General features: G+C 34.0%; 1 protein-coding gene across 2 annotated transcripts in view; it reads left to right on the top strand.

Moving 5' to 3' along the window:
• Positions 1-22,280, top strand: part of FGF14 (fibroblast growth factor 14) — a 373,661-nt gene that overhangs the window by 180,825 nt on the left and 170,556 nt on the right. For both annotated transcript variants that reach the window (XM_069064206.1, XM_069064207.1), the window contains exon 3: positions 4,480-4,583. In XM_069064206.1, the coding sequence (XP_068920307.1) occupies positions 4,480-4,583 (104 nt within the window). The remainder of the gene's footprint in view (positions 1-4,479; positions 4,584-22,280) is intronic.

Genomic DNA, 22,280 nt, shown 5'->3' with positions numbered 1-22,280 from the left:
CACATAACAAGAAGACAAGTCTCATTGGAAAAGACCCGGATGTTGGGAAAGATTGAAGGCAAAAGGAAAAGGGTATGCCAGAGGATGAGATAGATACATAGTGATATGGAAGCATTAAACATGATCCTGGATAGACTTCAGGAGATAGTGGAAGATGGAAGAGCCTGGTGTGCTATGGTACATAAGGTCATGAAGAATTGGGCACAAATGAACAACTATGTAGATCCATGCATTAATCTAAAGATTCTCAGACATATATTCCCAGCTCCCTTTACTGTGCTTGATCTTCAAGGAGTGCTCTTTGATTCTAATTTTTCCATCTAAAGATAAAGTAGTTAAATATATTTAATCAATAAGGTTGTTTTCTTTGCTTGGTAACTGTCATTTCCACTTTAAAACTAGAGGAATCACAACATTTTTGAACTATTGAACTGCAAAAACTGGATAGGATTTAGGACTTGGAGAAAATAATGCATCAGTTAACACTGGCTGTGACCTCTGAGAGATTACCTAAAGGTAATATTTTTTTTAAAGTTCACAAATCCCCTAGATATCCATATATATATATATGTATATATATATATAATTTCCTTTATGTCACATATATTTATATACACATGTATATATCCACATACACAGCAAAGCTCAAAATGGTATTAGTATGGAATTAAATATGTCCTCCTTTAAATCCAGTCTGACTAAATGAGATTGTTGTTACAAGTTTTGAAGAGACATCTTATAGCACAGGGAATAGAGTACTGGGTCTGGAGACAGAAAGTTCAAATTCAAGGCTATTACTTTCTGTGACTCCAGACAAGTGACTTAAACTCTGTTTACCTCAGTTTCCTCAACTTAAAATGGGGATAACCCTGTAGGTTTTCTTTTGGTCAGGATCAAATGAGATAATATTTGTAAAGAGTGCCTGCAATATATAATTACTCTTTACTTTCTTCAGGTAGTAAGGTTTCAATGTATATCGAATATATACCATGAAAGTGTTTTTAGAAGTGATGAAATATGACAGATTAAAAAGAACATTCAGGTAAAAATATTGAAAAATCAACTTTTTAGTGGTGTCATAGTGTGATTGAAATAGTACCTCGTGGTAATCAGGAATCTATCATTTAAGTTCTGTTACTTCTACCAATTCTCTGGCCATGGATAAATCATAACTTCTCTGTCTTTAATTTGCTTAGCTCCAAGAATGAAGGGGTTAGAGTGAATATTCTCACAGGTCCCTTCCAGTTTTAAGGACTTAATATTTTATGGCTGTTTAGATTTGAAAATATATCCATGGAGGGGTGGCCAGGTAGCACAGTGAGTAAGAGCACCAGCTCCAGTGCTGAGAAGACCTGGAGATCGAATCCCGGGCTCAGACACTTAGCACCCACCCAGAAACACCTGGCCATGTAACCTTGAGCAAGTTACTTAACCCCGATTGCTTTAAAAAAAAAAAAAATATATATATATATATATATATGTATGTATGTATGTATATATATACATATATATATATATATATATCCATGGGAAGTAATTACTTGAAGAATCATAGGAAAAATAGTTTTTTTTCCTAGCCAAAGAAAAGACTCACTAGGTTTTTAAGCTGTTTCTTTTTTTATCAGTCACTAAATAATGCTCTGTGTTCCACCAGAGTATACAGATTTTCATAATTTCCTAATACTAAAAAGAAAACTTTAAATGTAGTGTGAAAACAAACATATTGAGCCCTATGCCTTCCCTATAGATACATGTGAGTACTGAGAATGGAGTAGGGGGGAAGTGTAACAGCATATCCTGCAGTGTTGATTTATATCTCTATTATATAACACAAAACCCAGTTATTTCTGTAGTAAGTATTTTTCTTCCTCTACAAGCATTTAAGCGTTTGAATCAAAGGGTTAGGTATCGACCAAGTAAATGTTCTACTCTTTGGAAATTGCATAAAGATCCATGTATTTACACAACTCCCTTTTTGACATACCTCAATGGGTGTGCCCTAGTTATCTCAACCTGAATATATCAAAAACAAAACTCCTTATCTTTACCACAAATCCACCCTACTCTCAGACCTCGCTTTCTTTTGGAGGCAACACATTTCTTTTAGTCAATCATATTGTCATCTGCAGAGTCATCCTTACCTCCTACATCTGCCCCTTTTTCTCCAGTTAAAAGGACCCAGATTTAATCATTTCTTACCTGAACTGAACTTTTACAAGAATTTTCTGACTTCTTCCTTCAAGCCTCTTTTATCCAGTTCACTTATCTTCAACTCACTCTAATCCATCTTCCATGCAGCTGCCAAAAATGATATTCCTAAAGCCCAGGTCTGATCATGTTACTACCCTGTTCATAAAGTCACAGTAGCTACTTGTTACTTCTAGGATAAAATACTAACTCTTCTTTTTGTTGTGTAAAGCCCCTTCCCGTCTGGCTCTAGATTTCTTTTTCTAGGTGTATTCCACAGTCCTCTCCTTTCCATACTCTCCATTCTAGCCAAGTCGTATCATTTGTTCTCCTTTCTGCAGACCAATCAATTTCTTTCTCTATGCCTTTGCTTTCCCCATGTCTGGAATGCTCTCTTCTTATCTCTGTTTCTTAAAATCCCTATATCACTTTCAAGGTCAGCTTGTATGACACTTCCTATAGATGACACCTAGCTGCTAAATTTTACCTCCTTCTGCATAAATTATTTGGAAATATTTTATATTTACAAGTATATTTACACATGAGTGTGTGTGGAATTAGGGTAAACTTGATGGGGCAGGATGGGGTGCTTCTTTATGTTTTCCTTGTTTCCCCTGAGCCTTGAAAAGTAGCTAATAGTAGGAAGTTAATGAATGTAGATTCATTAATTGATGTAATGTACTTTGATAAGGAACATTTAAGTCTAATAACATAAGGCTGGTTTTTTTTCCTGATATCTTTTCTCTCCTCTTTCAATTGTCTTCCTGCCTACAACACACATTTACCTCCCGTTGGTTATTAAGTAGCTGCCTTATTTTTCTAGCAGCGAAATTCTTGACAGGGTTTACCCACTGGTTCTTAGTAAAAATCTTTTGAGATGAATAAATTAGTGAAAATGTGTTAATTAAGTATTAACTATGTGCTATAATAAGTTCTGGGGATACAAATAGAAAAGTGAGATTGTCCTTCAATTCAAGAAGATGCCAGTCTAATTGGAGGAGACCACACATATTAGAGGGATCAGCTGTAAGGAGGTTACAAGGGCCTGATGCTCCTAAGAGAGTAACTATAGGCCAAATGGCAAGGTCTAGGGATCTTTTGGGTTCATTGTCAGGTCACATGGAAAGCCCTGTGTCTCTGAAGGATGTTGTGGTAAGGCAGATGACAAAACCTGGTGTCTGAGGCTATTGTGGTATAGTTAATATGCAAAGAAAGTCACAGTTGTTTTAATGCATTTGATTTATGTGAATTTGCATAAATTGTTCTTATGCAGGTTATTCCTTTGCTTATTAAGATTAAATTTATTATTCCCCTTTCCAAAGATTGATATGACCTTATCTCCACTGTGCTAACCTCCAACTCCAAGTGTTCCCCCACACAGGGTCACACACAGATGTGCCAATACTCACTTGGAAAATAATATTAGTATGCCAATAATTCATATACATTAAGGTTTCAGGATTCTAGTTCTGAATGACTGGTATGCCTGAGATCAGCCAAGTACTCAGTGCTTTCTTCCTCACAGACCAATAACAATAATAATAACAAATTGCCCAGTTTTCAAGTCAGTAAAATGGAATTGCTATTTAGCCTTCTGGTTATTGGAAATAGCTAAGTATCATTAGCTCAGGTGTCTGATTAGTTCTGCAAAAGCAAATTGCTTTGGTCCTGTGATTTTGTCTGGTATAGGGAAACCTCAGTGCAAAAATTCCCTGTGAAAGGCAAATTACTTACAGGAATTATCTTTTCTTTTTCCTTTAAAAAAATACACTGTTCTACATTGCAAAGGCAAATGACACCTTCTCTATTAAGCAATAGAAGACTAATCACTTAGTTTTAATTGCTTTCTTTTTTCTGTTTTCCATGAGATTATTCACAGTTGTTTTTGTTGAGTACAAAGTGTTGTTCAAAAGCGAGATGTGGTTTTCCCTATTGCAGCCTCTTTGTGTTTGTTATCCCAGTGATTGTGCCATTAACCAACTCTAGTAGAACGACTACTAATTAGATTTGTAAACTGAAGCTTAAGTGTTAACTTTACTGGAGAAATAATATCTTGATTTAAAATGGTGATGATAACCAGTGATTTAAATGATAATGATGCTGCTGCTGCTGATTTTAATACTGTCTCAATGATAGCCATAAAAATACTACTACTACTAATAATAACAAAAACAAGTGTTCTGTGAAGTCAGTGATGAGTGTGGTGTCTTAATTTTTACAAAGACATGCCTAGTTATTATGATATTTTTCTTTTCCCTGCCCGTCCATGACAGATTCCATTTATCTTTACAGCATTATTCAACCTCATACCAGTGGGACTTCGAGTTGTTGCCATGCAGGGAGTAAAGACAGGGTTGTATATTGCCATGAATGGAGAAGGGTACCTCTACACATCAGTAAGTAGCACACCATGGATACTGAGATCTCATACCTTCTGTGTAAAATAACAAATACTGACAAAGCTCTATGGAGTTTGATTCACCGTCAATTTCCCTGCAGGGTTTGGTCTTCCTTGTGATCTTCTAAGCAGCTATTTTATTAACGTCAGGTAAAATTATCTTTCCGGTAAGACAGCTAAATTTTGGTTTATTAGTGTCTCTGCATTTGTCGTATTAAAAAAATGAGGTAGCTGGCAGCCAAATAGAGCCATTTGAGAACAGATGATATTATTAATGTATTATCTTTCATTTAGAAATGTTCTTGTCATAGGAAATTGCATGTACTGGCATGCAAATGAAACTATGTAGAGAACACTGGTAAATTATTAAGAAGAAAAGGGTTTTATGTAGCAAATTAGCTCATTAAGTATTTTAAGATATTACAACCAAATTCTGATAAGTCAAAGTATGTAATACAACAACAAACAGGACTACCATATAATGGTGATTTCTTTGATTTCGATTATTTTTATGCCAGCATAAGCTTTTTTCCCCTGAGATTTTTAGTGTTAAAGATTTTTTTTAATTCATTGTGTGTTGTATTCATACTTCGTTGCTGTAAAATCTGTTTTGTGTCACTTATTTCAAGCTACAAAAGGATACAGTAGAATCTTTTGTTTCTATCATTCCTTTAGAGAAAATTGGATAAATTAAACTCTTGGTGCTCTGAAGGAAAGTACTCATATTTATTTATTTTGGTATGTGGCAGTCATTCCAGATTTTAAATTCTAAAGGAAGCTCCAACCCCAAACCCTCTTACTGAATGTCAACAACTGGGGAAAACCTTAAACAGGGAGAGTCTCTATGGTGTTCCCTACAGAACAGGAGATGTTTTCTCTGTGAATCTGGGAAATCCTGTCAAAGGAAAATAAACTGCAAGCTGTACTATCTCATCACAATAAACACAGTGACATGGGCTATTGGTATTCATCTCCTGTCACCATCTGAGTTCCCTGTAGGGTTCCCTGTATGTGGAACTGGGTCCTATATTATGCAGATTGCTTTCTGTTGTCACAAGAGATAAATGTGCACCTTCCTCAGATGGAGATGCTGCTGGAGTTAACATTCCCTTTCGCCCAAACTAACTTCAAAGGATATAGTCCAAATAAAAGATTATATTCCTAAGATACCTTTTTTGGGTAAGAGGTACATCAATCAATTGATTGAGCATTAGGTCTAGTTGTGTCCTTCCAACACCCACCATTCTAGGAAATTTTTGTGTCAATTTAATAATCATTAGAATTCACCTATGCTTGATAATACCATGTCTATGAAAACAGGCATCAGTGTAGCATGTAAATGAATTTTACATGTTTCTTTGATAATCTTGATGTTTAAAAAGAAGTTGTTATGCTCTAATATTTTATCCTATCAAGTATGAAGAAAAAAAGAAGCCTTGGTTATATGTTATCAGAAAAGGTGGTATACTTTCTAGCCTAGGTGCTTTGAAATAAACAGAAGCTTTGGAATCATATGGTAAAAACTGCAATGCAGCATGAATAGCCATTTCTCAGAGTAGGAAATCAAAATATATTCCAATCAAAGGTATGATATTAGAAAAAAATATTAGCCCTTGATTGTGGCCTAGTTAGTATGATTTATTGACCTTTTTACAATGATATTTATTATTGTAATTAATTAAATGAAGGATTTTTTCCAGGCTTGTTCCATAAAATGATCACCTGCTTAAGTGAGAAGTGATGAACAACTGATAATCGGACAGTGTAGTATAGTGTATGTGTAAGAAGTCCATCAGCATCGTTAGTGAATGAACCTCATTTCAGGTCTGGGTATAAGAGGAAGGGAAAAAAAAATAGGAGTTTTCGGTATAAAAATGGAACTTGCAGAATGGTTTGCTCTGGGAGAAAAAATTATGATGGCTTAAATAATAAGTGAAAAAGTGATAATGTTTAAGTAATAAGCATTATTCCATGGTTTTTATCTACATTCCTGAGAAAAAAGGGATTCATTGCAATTATAAATGAATTTGAATTTGAAAAGTCAATCATTAATAAAATTTCAGTGTCAATGTTTGTTATTCATTATTAGAACTGCAAAATGATTTGGATATTCAACTGCTGTTTATCTTCTTTCACCTGCATAAAATTTGGAGGGAGAAAATCCTATTTTTCCCTTTAAAAAAAACAAGCACTGAGTACTTGGGAGCTGCTAAAATAAAATGCTGTTTAAGGAGTATGTATTACTACAAACTGTTATCCATTTTCTAATAATCACAACAATAGTTATATTATAAAGTACCATTTATATGGTACTTTAAGGTTTGCAATGATGCATATATTGTCTTATTTAATCCATACAACAACACTGGGAGCCTGGTTATCCTGGCTATCAGTTTTCACTAGATCATAATAACAATTTGGATAAAGGTCCTGAAACTTTAAAATAAAATTTTATTCCAAAATTATTTTCTTTTTCAAATTATCTCAAATGTTCTCTAAAATGTTAGTTATCAACTTTCTTTAGAAATAAAACAATGAGGCACAGAGATGTTAAATGATTTGCTCTGGGTCACAAACTAAAAGTGTCTGATGATTCAGACTCAGATCTTCCTTATTCTTCATCTAGCATATTCTCTACTGCACTATTTAGCTGCCTGGCAAAGTCAGAATGACTTTTGAAAATATAATTCAGTGGCTGAAAATTCTGCATTTTATTGAGATGTGAAAATGGACTTTGAAAACAGAATAATTCAATAATAAACTTGTAATAATTTGATGAATTAGAGTCTGTCATTAAATATTTATTAAGTGTCCACTGTGTGTTAGACTCCATGCTAAGGACTGGAGGTACACAGAAAGACAAAAGATGGTAAAAATTGGTAAAACCGTGGCCGGGTAAAATAAAAATGACCATAGGGACTCACAAGCAAAGATATATAACCATTTTATTTCACAATGTATTTCTTTTCCAGGCATCAAAAAAGTAAGATAGACAAGTGTAACCTAATGACACCCAGGGGGACATGAAAGCGCCCTGATAGGGAGGTAGATGATCATAATGGCAACCCTGGCAATGACTACTCCCTGTGGATATCTTTCTTCCTCAAAATGACAGCAGTCATTTTTGTCACAGCCATAATGTTTCTAGGATGGTTGTTAGTGATACATCTCATGAGGTTTTAATGTTGGTTACAAACAGTTTGCCTCAGGCTAAAACCTATCCTGTGAGATGTTAGAACTCAAACTCAAAAGAAATGTTTGGATAAAGATACAGAAAATTTAAACTATAAGCTTTATTTTAAAATATTCTTCTTCTTAAAGTCATCTAAAATGATCTCCACAAAGTCGTAATGGGTCTTTGTGTATGGCTTTTGTCACAAATTCCTTACAATAAGTCATTAAAAAGCATTTATTAAGTACCTTATGTGTGCTAGGAACTGTTAAATACTGCAGAGATAGAGAAAAAAACTAAAATGTATAAAGATATTTTAAAATGTCTATTTTTAACACAGATGTTCTTAGAATGAGATCTTGATTCTCAAAAGTGGGTCTTGGAGGTAGAATTTAGGTAAGAATATGCTACATCTATATGAAAAGTTTTTGAAACTGACAGAGGAACAAATGAGATGGGTACATGTAATATGGTATAATAGAAAGGGCACTAGGCTAGGAACTGGGATATCTGGGTTCTAGGTATAGGTCTGACACTAACAGGATAAATGATCGTGGACAAGTGTTTTAACCTGTTTGAGTTACAGTTTCCTTATTTGTAAAATGAATGTGTCTAATTGGATGATCACAAAGGCCTCTTTCATCAGTAGCATTTTATCCTTGAATTCAAAATTATCAAAAGAAAATTACAAAGTTTATAAAGATACCTTTTGTTGCTCTGCCAGATTTTCACACCTCATGAGGATATTATTTAATAAATCGGTGTTTCCATTTTTTCATTACCCAAGTACAAAACTTTATAAATGTTGAAGGTGTTGGCATTCTCCTCAAACCTGCTTGTCATCTAAATTTTTCCGCAGGGTGTAGAACAAGTACAGATGGAAAAAAAAATCTCTATGCAATAAAGTCTATTTTTCTGGGGAAACATCCACCAACTCAGTTTGTGTATTTTTTTTTTCCACTATGGAGGTGAAGTATCTTGCTAGCACATAGGGCTGACATGCTATTCTAGCTCTTTGTTTCATTTGACCCGAAGGAGATGGAAGTAGCATTTAGGTGATTGCTCAAGGTATGTTCAATCAATCAGTTGCTCAAGGAAGTGTAACATTCCTGTACAATAATTACCTAATTTTAAACAGTAAAATGTCCCCAAAAGTTCAAGTAGTTCCTCCTCTGCAGTTTTAGTAATTTCCTTTAGATAAATAATAAGTTATGTGTTCAATCACATGTTTTGAGCCTCCAATTAGAATATTTACTAATATTTCAGCAGAGACTGGATTTTGTCTAAATTTGTGTTCATATTTCTCTCTAGTTAATCCCTAATATCTTTATGGTTAAGTCGGTGGTAACTAGAAATGTTTGGGTAAAAGCAGCACATTACATCTGTATCCCCCTTGAATCAATTGAATAACGGACAAGTCCTAGAAGAAGAACATGAGGAAAGAGCAGACTTTTTCCTCACAATTTACTTTAGTTCTTCAGCAGGTGGTCCACTTGTGCTACCTAGCCCAGATATTCCCCTTTGAGAAGCTTGTAGAATGGCTAATCCTCCTCAGTATTTTCCTCCTTTGCCACAGCTCAGTCATAATATCTCTTTCTCCTTTCACCAATTACCCTGGGCCTGTCATTTCTTTACTCAGCTCTAGCCCTTCCTCTCAGCTTCTATACCCCAAGGCTCTCTATCTACTTCTAAGATAGCTCCTCCTTTAAGGCAAATTCATTATGGGGTAACCAGTTCTTTTATGCAATGACTTTGATTCAAGGAGACATAAATATCAGATTTGTTCTAGATTCCAGTTGATTGATTTAATCTTCCATGACAAAGATAATTACTTTTAAATGTGTGGGAAAACCAACAGAGCCCTGCTATTATGTTCAGCCCTCCAGTGCCTTTGTAATTTTTGCTGCCTTCAGCAAATCTTTTGGAGCATATTTGGCAGATTCCATAGTCCCAATCCCACATACCTTCTCAAGGACTTGGGGAGGTTTTATATTATCCTTTTTGAATGTCTTCCCCTATTCCCATATACTGAAGAATCCTGGGGGAAATGTGTAGCACAGTGTGTAGTCAAATCTAGGAATTAATAGTGTTCTCTCTCCAGAAGACTTTAACTCTCATTGTGAAAAAAAAAACCAACCTTCCAGTTCTGATCCTGAAATTGCTTTCTTTCTTCTTGAGTTGGAAAGAAATACAATTTCTAGAGCCTTTAGTGATTTAGGCTCCCCTTTTCTTGGGAGTCATTCTAGGCCTTGCTGGAAGGACTGTTAAATTCATGTGATAATAGCATGTATAGGCTATGCACAATGATCCAGAGAGTGTGCACATAACTAATCACAAACTCTATAGAGTTAACAGATACATGCTATATGATATAGTCATGCTACTGATACAAAGCAAATAAATGTAGAAACAAAAAACAATAAAACAGAGCATGGTTCTCCTTGATAGCAATAGAGAACCATGCATGTTTCCTTGGTGAGACCACCTACAGTACTGAGAGTGAAATAGAACATTGATCTGGAACCTGAGACTTATCTCTGAGAGTGAGAGCTGAGATAAGGCTACACAAGGATGTATTAAGTACCCACTACGTTCTAGGCTGGTATCATTGTAGCATTCTATTTGATTCTCTATTTAAAATTTTCAAGTGTAGATTAAAACATAACAAAGATAGAATAATAAATGTAGAGTGACATTAATAAAGGAAAAACTTCCAAATGTATGATGAAGCCAAAAAAATCAAACCCCACACATTTGACTTGTTGTTCATAATATCTATTTGAGGAAGGCAGTACTTCTAATATTATCTACTTTTTATAAATAAAGGAAATAAGGATCCATAAGGTAAATGACTAACTCAAAGTGATACTGTTGATAATTAACTGAGTCAGAACCTTCATCTATCTCATCTACCTAGAATATGTTTCCTTTTCATTTCTACCTATTGATTTCCCTATCTTCCTTCAAGTTCCACCTAAAATCCCATCTTCTCCAAGAAAGCCTTCTTGATATCCTCTTTTTAAAAATATTTATTTATTTTTAGTTTTCACCATTTACTTCCATAAGAATTTGAGTGCCAAATTTTCTCCCCATCCCTTCCCTCCTCCCACTCCAAAACAACATGCAATCTGAGACAGGCTCTACATATACATTTATATTAAACATTTCCACATTAGTCATGTTGTAAAGAAAAATTAGAACCTTGGGGTGGCCAGGTGACACAGTGAACAAGAGCACCGGCCCTGGTGTCAGGAGACCCAGGATCTGTTCCAGCCTCATATACTTGGCACCTACACAAAAAATAACTGGTCGTGTAACCTTGAGCAAGTTACTTAACCCCAATCACTTTAAAAAAAAAGAAAAATTAGAACCAATGGGAGAAATTGTAGCTTGGGGAAGAGAGAGAGAGAGAGAGTATAAAAAAGAAAGAATTATAAAAATGAAATATAGAAGTAGATGAAGCCTACCTGGTCCCTGCTCCTTATACTTTCTCCACCTCTCCTCCTGTGTTCTCTACTCCACTCTGCCATCTTTAGGTTTCATTTATCCTTCTCTGTTATAATATTAACATAAACATGCCAAGCAGATAAATTGATATAAAAATTTTATTTTACTTTTACTAAGATGTCTGAAAGGCTGTTGGAGGTTCAAGATTGGAGGTCAGCAGAAGAGTTAGAAGAAGAGATAGATTTGAGAATCATTACCACAGAGATGGTAATTAAATCCATGGGAGCATGAGATCACCAAATGAAGCAGTACAGAGAGAGAAGAGAAGAGAGCCTAGGACAGTACTCTTCAGGTCACTTAGGATTCAAGGTCATGATCTGGATGGGGATCCAACAAAGCAGATTAGTGATCTTATAGGAGAAAGACTAGGAGACAGTCATGTCCTGAAAACTTAGAGAGAAGAAAGTATTAAGGAGAAGAGAGTGACTAAAAGAGTCAAAGACTGCAGAGTGGTTGTGAAGAGGACATTGGATTTGGAAATTAAAAGATCATTTGTAACTTTGGAGAGGTCAGTTTCAAAGGAGTGATGAGGTCAGAAGTTCCATAAGGAGTTGAGAAAAGGGTGGGAAGAGAAAAAATGGAGGCACCTGTCATAGATGGACATTTCAAAGAATTTAGCCACAAAGGATAGAAGAGATACAGAACAATGTTTGGAGAGAATGGTGGGATAAAATGAGGATGATATGAGACTTACTACTGCTGTTTTGTGCAGTTAGTGAGTAAATACTTAGGGGTTGGACAGTGGAAGTAATCCACAGCTGAAGTTTCACAAGAGATACATAGGGATATGACATAGACAATAGATAAGAGATCAGTGTAGAGTTGAAGTAACTAATTCATAGGCTGAGATTAGATAGGAAGGAAAGTGAAGTTAGTGCTGAACTAATGAAAAGAGAAAGTACAGAAGGATTAAGGTATCCTAGTGGGAGTAAATAATAGGCTTATCAGGATGAGATATAAGGAGAGGCAGAATGATAAAAGATTATGAGCAGATAGACAAATGAGAAGGTTTCTGGTCCCAAAAGTGGAATATTTATGGGTAATGGTAAACATATAGTAATAGGTTATTAGATTTAGGAAGATTGAGGAATTGGGATATTACAGACTTTGAGGGAACAACTAAGTGAAAGGACAGGAGTTGGGAAAGAAAGGGAAATGGTGAACAAGGTAGTGAATTTCTTAAGAAACAAGGGGGAATAACCTCAGGGGGGAGGTATTGGGATATTACAACTGCCACATTTTGAATTAGGTGGAAATTATTGATTGAGTCATTTTAAAGGAGGAAAGGTTGCTCATTGATGAAGGCAAAGGGAGAGTATAGAATTCACATTGGGGAGGCCAGGAGTATTCTGAATGCCCATCTGCGAATAGTTTGTTCGGGGGTGTTAGAGAAAGCCCAGTCAGTATTGGAAGAATGACTAGGGATGAAGTCTCATTAAGGGAAGGCAGGTTTCAGTGAGGGCTAGAACGTGAAAGGGGTGTGAGAGAAAGAGGGTCAAAATTGAGGGGAATATGGTCACAATGACAGGGAATTCCAGAGGGCACAGTAGAAGGTGTTAGAGTGGAAGAGTGTAAGATTGATAAGAATAGAGGAGGAATGAGAGAAAACTAGGCATAGTTTGTAACCAGTAATTAATTGACAAGATTTCATGATTGAAATGTTTCATTTCATTCTTTGGAGTTTATGGGAATAGTTAATGATTATGAAACTGCATGTTAATACCATTATGTGTAAAGAACTTAAGTGGTTCGGCTAGGTGGCACAGTGAATAGAGAACCAGCCATGGAGTCAGGCGGACCTGGGTTCAAATCCAGCCTCAGACACTTGGCGCACTAGCAATCTGACCTTGGGCAAGTCATTTAACCCCAACTGCCCTACAAAAAGCAAAAAAAAAAAGAACTTAAGTGAAAGCATAAAGGACAGATTATTAAATTTTAAAACTATATTGTATACACACACATAATTTTTTTTCATTGTCTTCCTTGCAAAGAAAGCAAACACTGGCCAAAAAAATTTTTTTTAAGGCAGAAAGCAGATGGTAACTGACATAATGGCTACTGTACCCTTAGCAACACTTAGTAAGTAGGTGAAATTCAGGAGAAAATTTCTGTTGCTTAAAATTATGCATCTTTATGTGGGAGGTTTCATGACTGATCACATGGCATGCAACATAAGTAAATTGTAGTAATGAAATTTTCCTGGGTTGTGAATGTCTTTTATATATAAGATGTAATCCTTGGTGGGGGGGAGGAGGGCATACATACATACATACATGCACACATAGACATAGGGTGTTTGCTTACTAGATGTGTGACCTTGGGCAATTTTTGTGGTAGTAAAGACCTGGAAAGAAAGCAAGTGGGGAAAAGTTAATTGTGAATTGAGGTCCATGAATATAACGGAATAGTATGTTTTAAAAATGAAGACCAAGGTGAATGTAGAGAAGCATGGAAAGATACACATGAACTGATACAAAGTAAAAATGAACAGAGCTATATACATGTATATGTATATATTTATATAAACTTTATATGTAGTTATATATGTACTTTTATATATACCTATAGTTATATATAACGATATGGTCACATATACTTATATATAATTATATGTGTGTTTATACTATACATGCAGTAATATATTGATATTTATATACACACTTGCTAGAAAAATGTAAATTAAAGGAAACAAAGTCACAAATTAAAATGAATATTATGAAGTTATAAAGAAGAAATTTGGTCCCAAAGAAGAAATGTAAACAGGCACTTCCCCCTACTCTTTTTGGGGCACCTGGGTGTATAGTTGGTGATATAAGATTATTCCCATGTGTATATGGGCATTACTGTTTGTCTTCTTTTTTCCTTATATTTTTTAAAGGGATGTCTCTGTGGAACATAATAGAGATGAGATGCAGGAAGAACTCTAAGGAATATAAAAATCTTTCTAAAGACTATTATAATGTTAAGAAACATTAAAATATTATAAATGAGATATTTGTTCAATAACTCAGAAATAGGTATTCTATTGAAGTACTAATCATATCAAGATTAACATATTGATGCCATAAGTGAAACAAGGACATATAAGGAAATTATAGTTAAATACAATGATGACTCATTGGTTCTCCCTGGAGAAGAAAATAAAGCAATTAAATAAGCTTAATTTGTTGTAGAACCAAAGAAAACAAGGAACACTGTTTCACAGACCGCTATTTCATGGACCATCTGGCCTTCTTTAACTTATACTTATCATGTGTTCTGCAAAGTAAGATACCCAACTGTTCCATAAAATGGGCATAACACAACTCCCAAGTAATTTTTGAATCTCATGCCTAGGCATCCTGAATACTTTCTTCAAGAAGAGAGGCAGAAAAAAGTTGAATATGTTGAATACAAAATAACACTGTACACATACATATGCAGAAAACCATGTTATCTCTTAACAGAAACAAAATGAATAACTGACAATTTGAAAGTCATTACAAATCAGCTATTTGCATTCATTGCCTTTTCAGAGCAAAGATCAAAATCAGTATAAAATTAGGAACCAGAAAAAAAATTGAAAGGATGTGCCATGCAAATAAAACAACTCCAATCTGATATACTCAAATTATTTAGTCCTCAAATGAGAAATGGATAAAGAAACAGGTTCCATGATAAATGATCATCACAAACTATGGAAAGTTAAATGCTGTAAAAAAAACAATTACTACATTTAGTAGACCCCTCCCTTCTCTCCCCCCCCCCCCACAAAAAGCCTTGAAATCGCCCTATTCAGCAAATCTTGACCCTCTGGTGAAATTGAGAGACTTGGAAGGTACTGATTTAGCAGAAAAACTCATTTTTTAAATCTCATGGAAGAAGATGGCAGAAGATTATTGGTACACAAAATAGCCCATGAAAGAACAAGAATTATAGTAAAATGAATTTTCACATATGTGTATATGATTGTATATTGGACCTGGAGCCTAGACGATCTAAATACTAATTTGGGCTCAGATACTTACTAGTGGTGTGCTGTTTTCCTCAGTTCTTTTGTCTATGAAACAAGGGATATGAATAATACACCTCTAAGTGTCTTTGTCAGAATATAATGAATATTATTTGTAAAGTCCCTTACAAATCTGAAAGAACTGTGTAAATACTCACTATTACATACAGACACACACTCACACACATACATGGAATCACACATAGTATTGAGAGAGTAAAAACCTGAAGTGGACTTAAGAAACCTATACAGTGGGTTTCTTATCTGGTCATTGGGGACTGCCTCATTAGAGATCACAGAAAGGAATTACCCTTTTATACCTCAAAATACTTCAATTTTCTTCAGGATTTGGTATACTTTGACCTAAAACTTTTGATCAAATTAAACAGGCTTGTGGGAAAATGGGATGCTCTCTTTTCCTTAACTGCTAAGCTGATGCCTTTCATGAAAAACAAATTCATCAGACCAGCCTTTCAAAGAGTCATTTGATAAGGAGGAATAACTTTTTTCCCCCATTGCAGTAGGAACATCTGTCAATTGTATTTATTTAATTAAATGAAGAAAATATACTGGGATGAAAGGAAGAATGGGAAAAATTACAAAAGAAAGAACTGATAAAATCCTAGTATACAAGTATTTAATAATAATTCTATTCTAGGGTGCTATGTAATAGCTAAGCACATATGTCCCACCATATCCTGTCCTCTCATTTCCTACATTAGAGCAAAATTGTACTGTTTGTTGGACAGCACTGTAAGACCATGGGAATTATCTTTAAGAAATCACTATATTATCTTTCATACAAAGGGAGACCAGGCAATATACTGCCATATAAGTTTCGTGTGTGAAAATATTGGTGCCATAGGTGAAACAATTACATTTTTCAAATATAATAGCATGTGACAAGCTGAAATGCAAATTAATTTTCAGTTCCCTCCTCTGAGTACTATAAGTTATAATATATATATATATATATATATATCCATGTTATAAGTATAGAATTTAAGGGTTGAAAGAAAGTTTTAAAGATCTCATTTTTAAGGAATAATTTTGAACATTCCTCACTACAATTTATTAAGGATGTGGTATGACACAAGGGAATGTAAAGTATTATTAAAACATGGACATTGTCCTCATGGGCACAGTAGAATAACAAGACACAAACCTGTTACATAAATTGGTACATAGTGAGTGTCCCCATATTGATGCAAAATATGATGTCAGATCTTAAAGAGATGATAAAATGGGAATATCAGAGAAATCTTTGTGGAGGGGATTGTTTTTGCACTGGACTAAAGTATTGGTAGCATTTCAGCTGGTAGAGGTTGAAAAGGTATTAGTGGCACAGAAAATCATTGGGGAGGTGAGGTACAAAAGTGTCAATTAAAGAAGTGTGTATATGTGATACACAAGTTGGCCAATTTAACTCATATATACATTAAGAGGATAGGAGTATTACCAGTTAAAACAGAAAAGGAAGGGTCTTCGTATTACAATGATAGAGCTTAGAGTTATAAGAACATTAAAGGTCATCTACTCTGACTCTCTCATTTTGTAGATAAGGATAAATGAGGTCCAGATGAAGAAAATAGTGGTACTAGATTTTTGGAGAGCTTTGAATGCCAAAATAAAAAGTCAGGTATTTTTTTTTGTCTGTAGAATGTATCTGAAAGATTCTGAGTAGGATTCACTTGATCAACTCTTTACACAAAGAAGAATAGATTTATCTGTGTATGAAAGATAGAAAGCAATACTGGTTATTAACAAAAGTCTTCAGACAAAAAGTGATCAGGACTTGCATTAGGGTGTTGGTTAGCAGGAAATTATCAAAGAGACAGATATGAAAGATGTTTTGAAGGCAGAATTGATGGGACTTGATAACATTAGCAATGAGGAAGAAAAGAAGAATACAGAGGAAGACATTAATAATGGTGCTTTTGAAAGATGTAGTGAAAGAAAAAAACAAGTTTGGAAAGGAAGAGGATAACTTTAACACTACTAACTTGTGGGAGCAACCCTTGTGGTTGAAAAATAAAATTCTTTTTAAAAGCATATATATCACACCCTTTCTAAAAGCATGTAATAAATAGCTTAAGTAAGGTTACTCTTATCAGTATTTGCTGAAGACCAGAATTTTTATTTTTAATTTTTGCTTTGATTTTAGTCGGTCACTGTAAAATAGTAAACTAATGATTTTTAATGTTCTAAAGAATATAACAATCTCCTGGTTAGGAACAAAAAGAATTTCCATATTGTCTTTAAAAGAATAAATTCTAATGTGGAATATAATAAGGATCCAGGTGAGTGAGAGATTGTGCCATGGGTAAAGCAACCACTTTAGCTTGCTCCTAATATGGCTCTAATCATTCAAAGAATGTGTTAGAACTTAGAGGATATTAATATATACCCAGATGAAATTTTTCTGGGAATTTTATTTCAGATGACAATTTGTGAGAAAGTTTACATTCTGAGGAAGTCAGACAAATTATATTGGGTAATTGTTCCTGTCTACTTTTTTGAAAAAAAGCAAGTTATACCTCGAAGGAATTTGAATGTTGAGAGAAACTCTTATTAATTTTTATGCATCTATTATGAACAAAAAGCCTACATTTCACAGTTGTTTGAATGCATAGAATCTACTGATATTGAATGAGTTATATGAAATACAAAATAGTATTCTATTTAACTATTTTTAATCCTTATTATTGTTCTTTTAAATCACAATTGGATCCTTTGCATCTGAGATGATCAGGTAACTATATCTTTGGCTCTTTTAAAGATTTCTTAATGGAAGACTATTTTGCTTTTTTAAGCTCCTCATTTGCCGGTACAATTCTAAACTAAAATCATTAGAGAAATCATTATTAAAAAAACTGCTCCTTTGTTTTGGTCTTTCATTGGTAATTTGTTTAGATTTTAAATTTTCTTAATGGAATTTTCTTTTTAGTTTTAGAGATACAAACACCACATGTATTTTTTTTTATTTTCATACTATTCAGCTCAGAGTTGCTTTTCATTTCTAAGTTACTTTATGAATATAAACTTATTATTTTTTCTGGTCTTTTAGGTATAGCCAAAATAACTGAATAGACAGTACATAGCTTTTAAAGAGCTAATTGGTCATGTCAGAAGTCAGTATGCAAGCTTGAATCAGAACTCCAAATTCTTGGTTCCTACTTATTATACACATGATTTGTTTATCTGTTCTGATGGACAGTGAGAAAAAAATTAATTAAAATCAACAAATAAATTGTCCTCTACAACAATTATCCTGTAAATGTATGTTTTCCTCTTAAGTAGATTTTGTTCACTGTGTAGTTGTTACAATGTTTGGCTTTAAATTTCATGTTTAGAAATAGCATGGTACAAGGGAAAGAAATTTATCTTTGCAGTCAGGAAAATTTGGGTTTAGATAATTTCCTTGATATATATTTTCTGTGTTTTCCTGGTCAAATAGCTTAAAATCTCAGTGCTTCAAGTGGTTATCAATCCAAATTCCTTTTACCAATGATATCCTATATCTAGTAAATAAAATAAAATTTTCATTTATTTTTATTTCACATTCCCACTTTTGTTTGAGAGTACTAATTAATACTAGTTGCAGGAAGAGAAGGGAAGGTAAACTAGAAAATCTTCCTGATTACAAGCCAGATTTCCCAAATCCCTCCATCATATTGTTCCCTCTTTCCCATGATTTATTTATATTTTTATTTTTTAATGTTTTATAATTTATGTATGTATTTTGTTTTTCTACAATATATATTTTTCAACAATATCCTTTTACAAAGCCTGTTCCCTGAGAAATAGTTACCAGAAGGAAGTCCCTAGAACTTTAGTTTCATCTCTATGATACTAATATTAAACATTGTATTAGGTCAGAATCCTACCCCAAAGAAAGAGGAACAGGTATATAAATATAATTAATTGATGTTGTGCCTGGAAAGGACAGTTTCAGGAACCTGGGATGATTTGTATAAATTCATGCAGATAAATTTATGAAGAATGAATTTCATAATAATATCAGTAATAAAAAGTAATAAACATCAATTAATTATATTCATATACCATAATTGTTCACCTATTTCTCAGTTGATGGACTTAGTTTCAAGTTTTTTTAAGCAAAAACAATCACTGTAAATATCTTGCACATGCAATACTTGTTCCTCTTTCTTTGGCGTAGAAGCCTAATAATATTGCTGCATCAAAGAATATGAAAAAATTTAGGGAATTTTTATAAGTATTTCCAAGTTACATCTCATCATGGTTGAACTAATTCATAACTCCACCAAAAGAAGATTATTATGCCTATTTGCCCACATCCCTCCCGTTCAGTGTTTATTATTTTGCTTTTTGGTCAACTTTGTCACCTTTTTGGGCATGAAGTAGAACCCTAGGATTGTTTTAATTTATATTTCTCTAATAATTAGTGATTTGGAGAATTTTCACACAGATAAAGATAGCATAACAATGCCTTCAGAACTACATGTTTTTTTTTCTCTTTTGACTGTTTATCAACTGGTGAATAGCTCTTTTCTGAAAAAAAAATGAATTAGTATATTTATACATCATGGAAATGAGACCTTTATCAGACATCCTTATAGAAAATATTTTCCTGCAGTTAACTCTTTCTTCTGATCTTAGCTGAATTGGATTTATTTGTGCATAGTCTTCTTAGTTATATTTAAAATTAATAAAACTGCCTGTTCTATCTTCTGTGATCTTCTCTATCCTTTGACTGGTCATTATCTTTTTCCATACTCATACGTTAAAAGAAAATGTTGTCCTTGATCCTGTAATTTCCTTATTATGTGACCTTTTATTACTAGATCACATTCATTTGGAGTATATGTTAGCATCTGGTGTGAGGTCTTGGTCTTACCTTAATTTATGTCAAACTGTTATCTAGTTTTCTCCAACTTTTTTTGTTTATCTGTTTTGTTTTGACCAAATAGTGGATACTTCCTATGGTACCTGTGGTTTTTGGACTTATCATGTATTATACATTGTGTACCTAATCTATTACCTTGATCCATCCATTTTTAAATAATACCAAAACATTTTGATGATCACTGCTTTATATACACTATATATATATATATATATGTTTGTACACATATGTAAACATAAGTATGTGTGAACTTTATTTTAATATAACTGTTGTCTCTGCTAATTTGAATTATTTTACTTTATGCATTTCAAATAGTCTGAAAGGGGGGTCCATAGGCTTCACCAGTCAACCAAAACAACTACTACTATGCACACAAAAAACCTTTAGAACCCTTGGTTTGGAGTATACTGGGTAAGGACTGTGTCCACTTTGCACCTTTTATAGGCATGTAGGATGTGTCTCTCTTCCCTCAATATATCTTAATGTATCCCAAAAGACAGAAAAGTACTGATGTCAGTGTCATGGAAAGCTGGAAAATCTGTCATATACTGCTCTTGGCATTTTAAGGTAATAAAAAGCACATTACTTGTTCCAATCAGTCCTATAGAGCACAGTGAGTAGACAAGCATGATGAGGAAGAAAATCCCCTGAACTACAGACTAATGAGTGATGTTGAGAGAACTAGTATAAGTGCAGGTCTTTGGGCCCTCTAGATAACCTCTGTAATTCCCAGAATAGGCTCTCCTGGCATAGTAATGGCATTTCACAAGCTTTCCTAGAAAATCAACTTAATACTAAATTATGTTCCCTTTAATTTTCTGCTATTGTGATTATAATTTGGTAGGATGGTGATAATTTTGTTTTGTTCAGCAAGCATGGTCATATGCATAACATGAAAAAGTCAATTTCACATTCATAGAGTATAGTAGTGAACACAGTACCAGTGATCTTTTTTTTACTTCATTTTTTTTGTAACTCATGGTCCTTCTAGGACTACTTGAATTTACTACAGCTTTCGCTCATTTTTTTCTCTAAATAAATATTTTGCCTTGTTCCCCTGCCATTTTAATCTTAACTAGGAAGAATCATACTATTTAAGGATGGAAGAAAGAAATTCTATTTTTTTTCATTTTATATATATATATATACATATATATGTATATATATATATGACCGAAGTCTCAAAAAGGTTAAGAATTATAAGAGAAAAAGCATTAATCAGGCCTATTTGGCTGTATTGGAGAGTAAGTAAAGGGTAATAAGCCTCTAAAAAAAGAGAAAAAAGGCATGGAAGCCCACATAAAAAGTGATACTACTTCAGGCATCTGAGATAGAAAACAAGTCTGATGAATTAGAGCCAGTCACAAAAAATATCTGAAAGCTGAGGATTGTTATTCCATAAAGTATGGTCTTGAAGGCCAAGAAGAATTTTACAATGTCTTGTTGAAATCCCACTTACCCAAGGCCACGTAACAGTATCATACTCACAATACAAGCTGGTTTCCTGAGGAAGTTTCCTGGAATCTCTGTTTTTTGCCTTATCAGAGAGATTGAAGTGTTCTCTGAAAAAAATGAAGTACCTTGAGAAAACAATAAAATTAAAGTGGATTTGGAAAAGCACAGGGGAAATGCACACTATTAAGTAACTTGCAGATAGAAGAATGTAACAAGGAGAGGAAGGATCATAGGACACTTGGGTTAAAATAATGTTTTTAAGACTTCACATGGAAGGTAAATTTTGGCAGTTAAGAGTAGGGATTCATCATCAACAATGACATTTTTTTTCTCTGTATAAGGCTTTAAACATTACAAAACTCTTCACAAGTGTTATCTTATTTGATCCCTGAAAGAACCCTGTGAAGTAGAAGTGATAATACGTGGCACAATGGGTGGAGATTTGGACCTCGAGTCAGGAAGACATGAGCTCAAGTCCAGTCTCAGACATTTTCTATCTTTGTGAATCTGGGCAAGTTACTCAAACTCAAGTTGTCTCATTTTCATCATTTTTTTCTTTTCTTTCTTTCTCTTTACTATCTTTCCTTCCTTCTTTTTCTCTCTTTCCTTCCTTCTTTCCTTCCTTCCTTCCTTCCTTCCTTCCTTCCTTCCTTCCTTCCTTCCTTCCTTCCTTCCTTCCTTC

This window comes from Petaurus breviceps, unplaced genomic scaffold (assembly GCF_028583685.1).
Source record: "Petaurus breviceps papuanus isolate PSGF00001 unplaced genomic scaffold, PetGlider_PUasm1.0 90625, whole genome shotgun sequence".
Taxonomy (NCBI): Eukaryota; Metazoa; Chordata; class Mammalia; order Diprotodontia; family Petauridae; genus Petaurus; species Petaurus breviceps.
The sequence above is the reverse complement of the archived record's forward strand: the minus strand, read 5'-3'. Positions and strand labels throughout refer to the sequence as shown.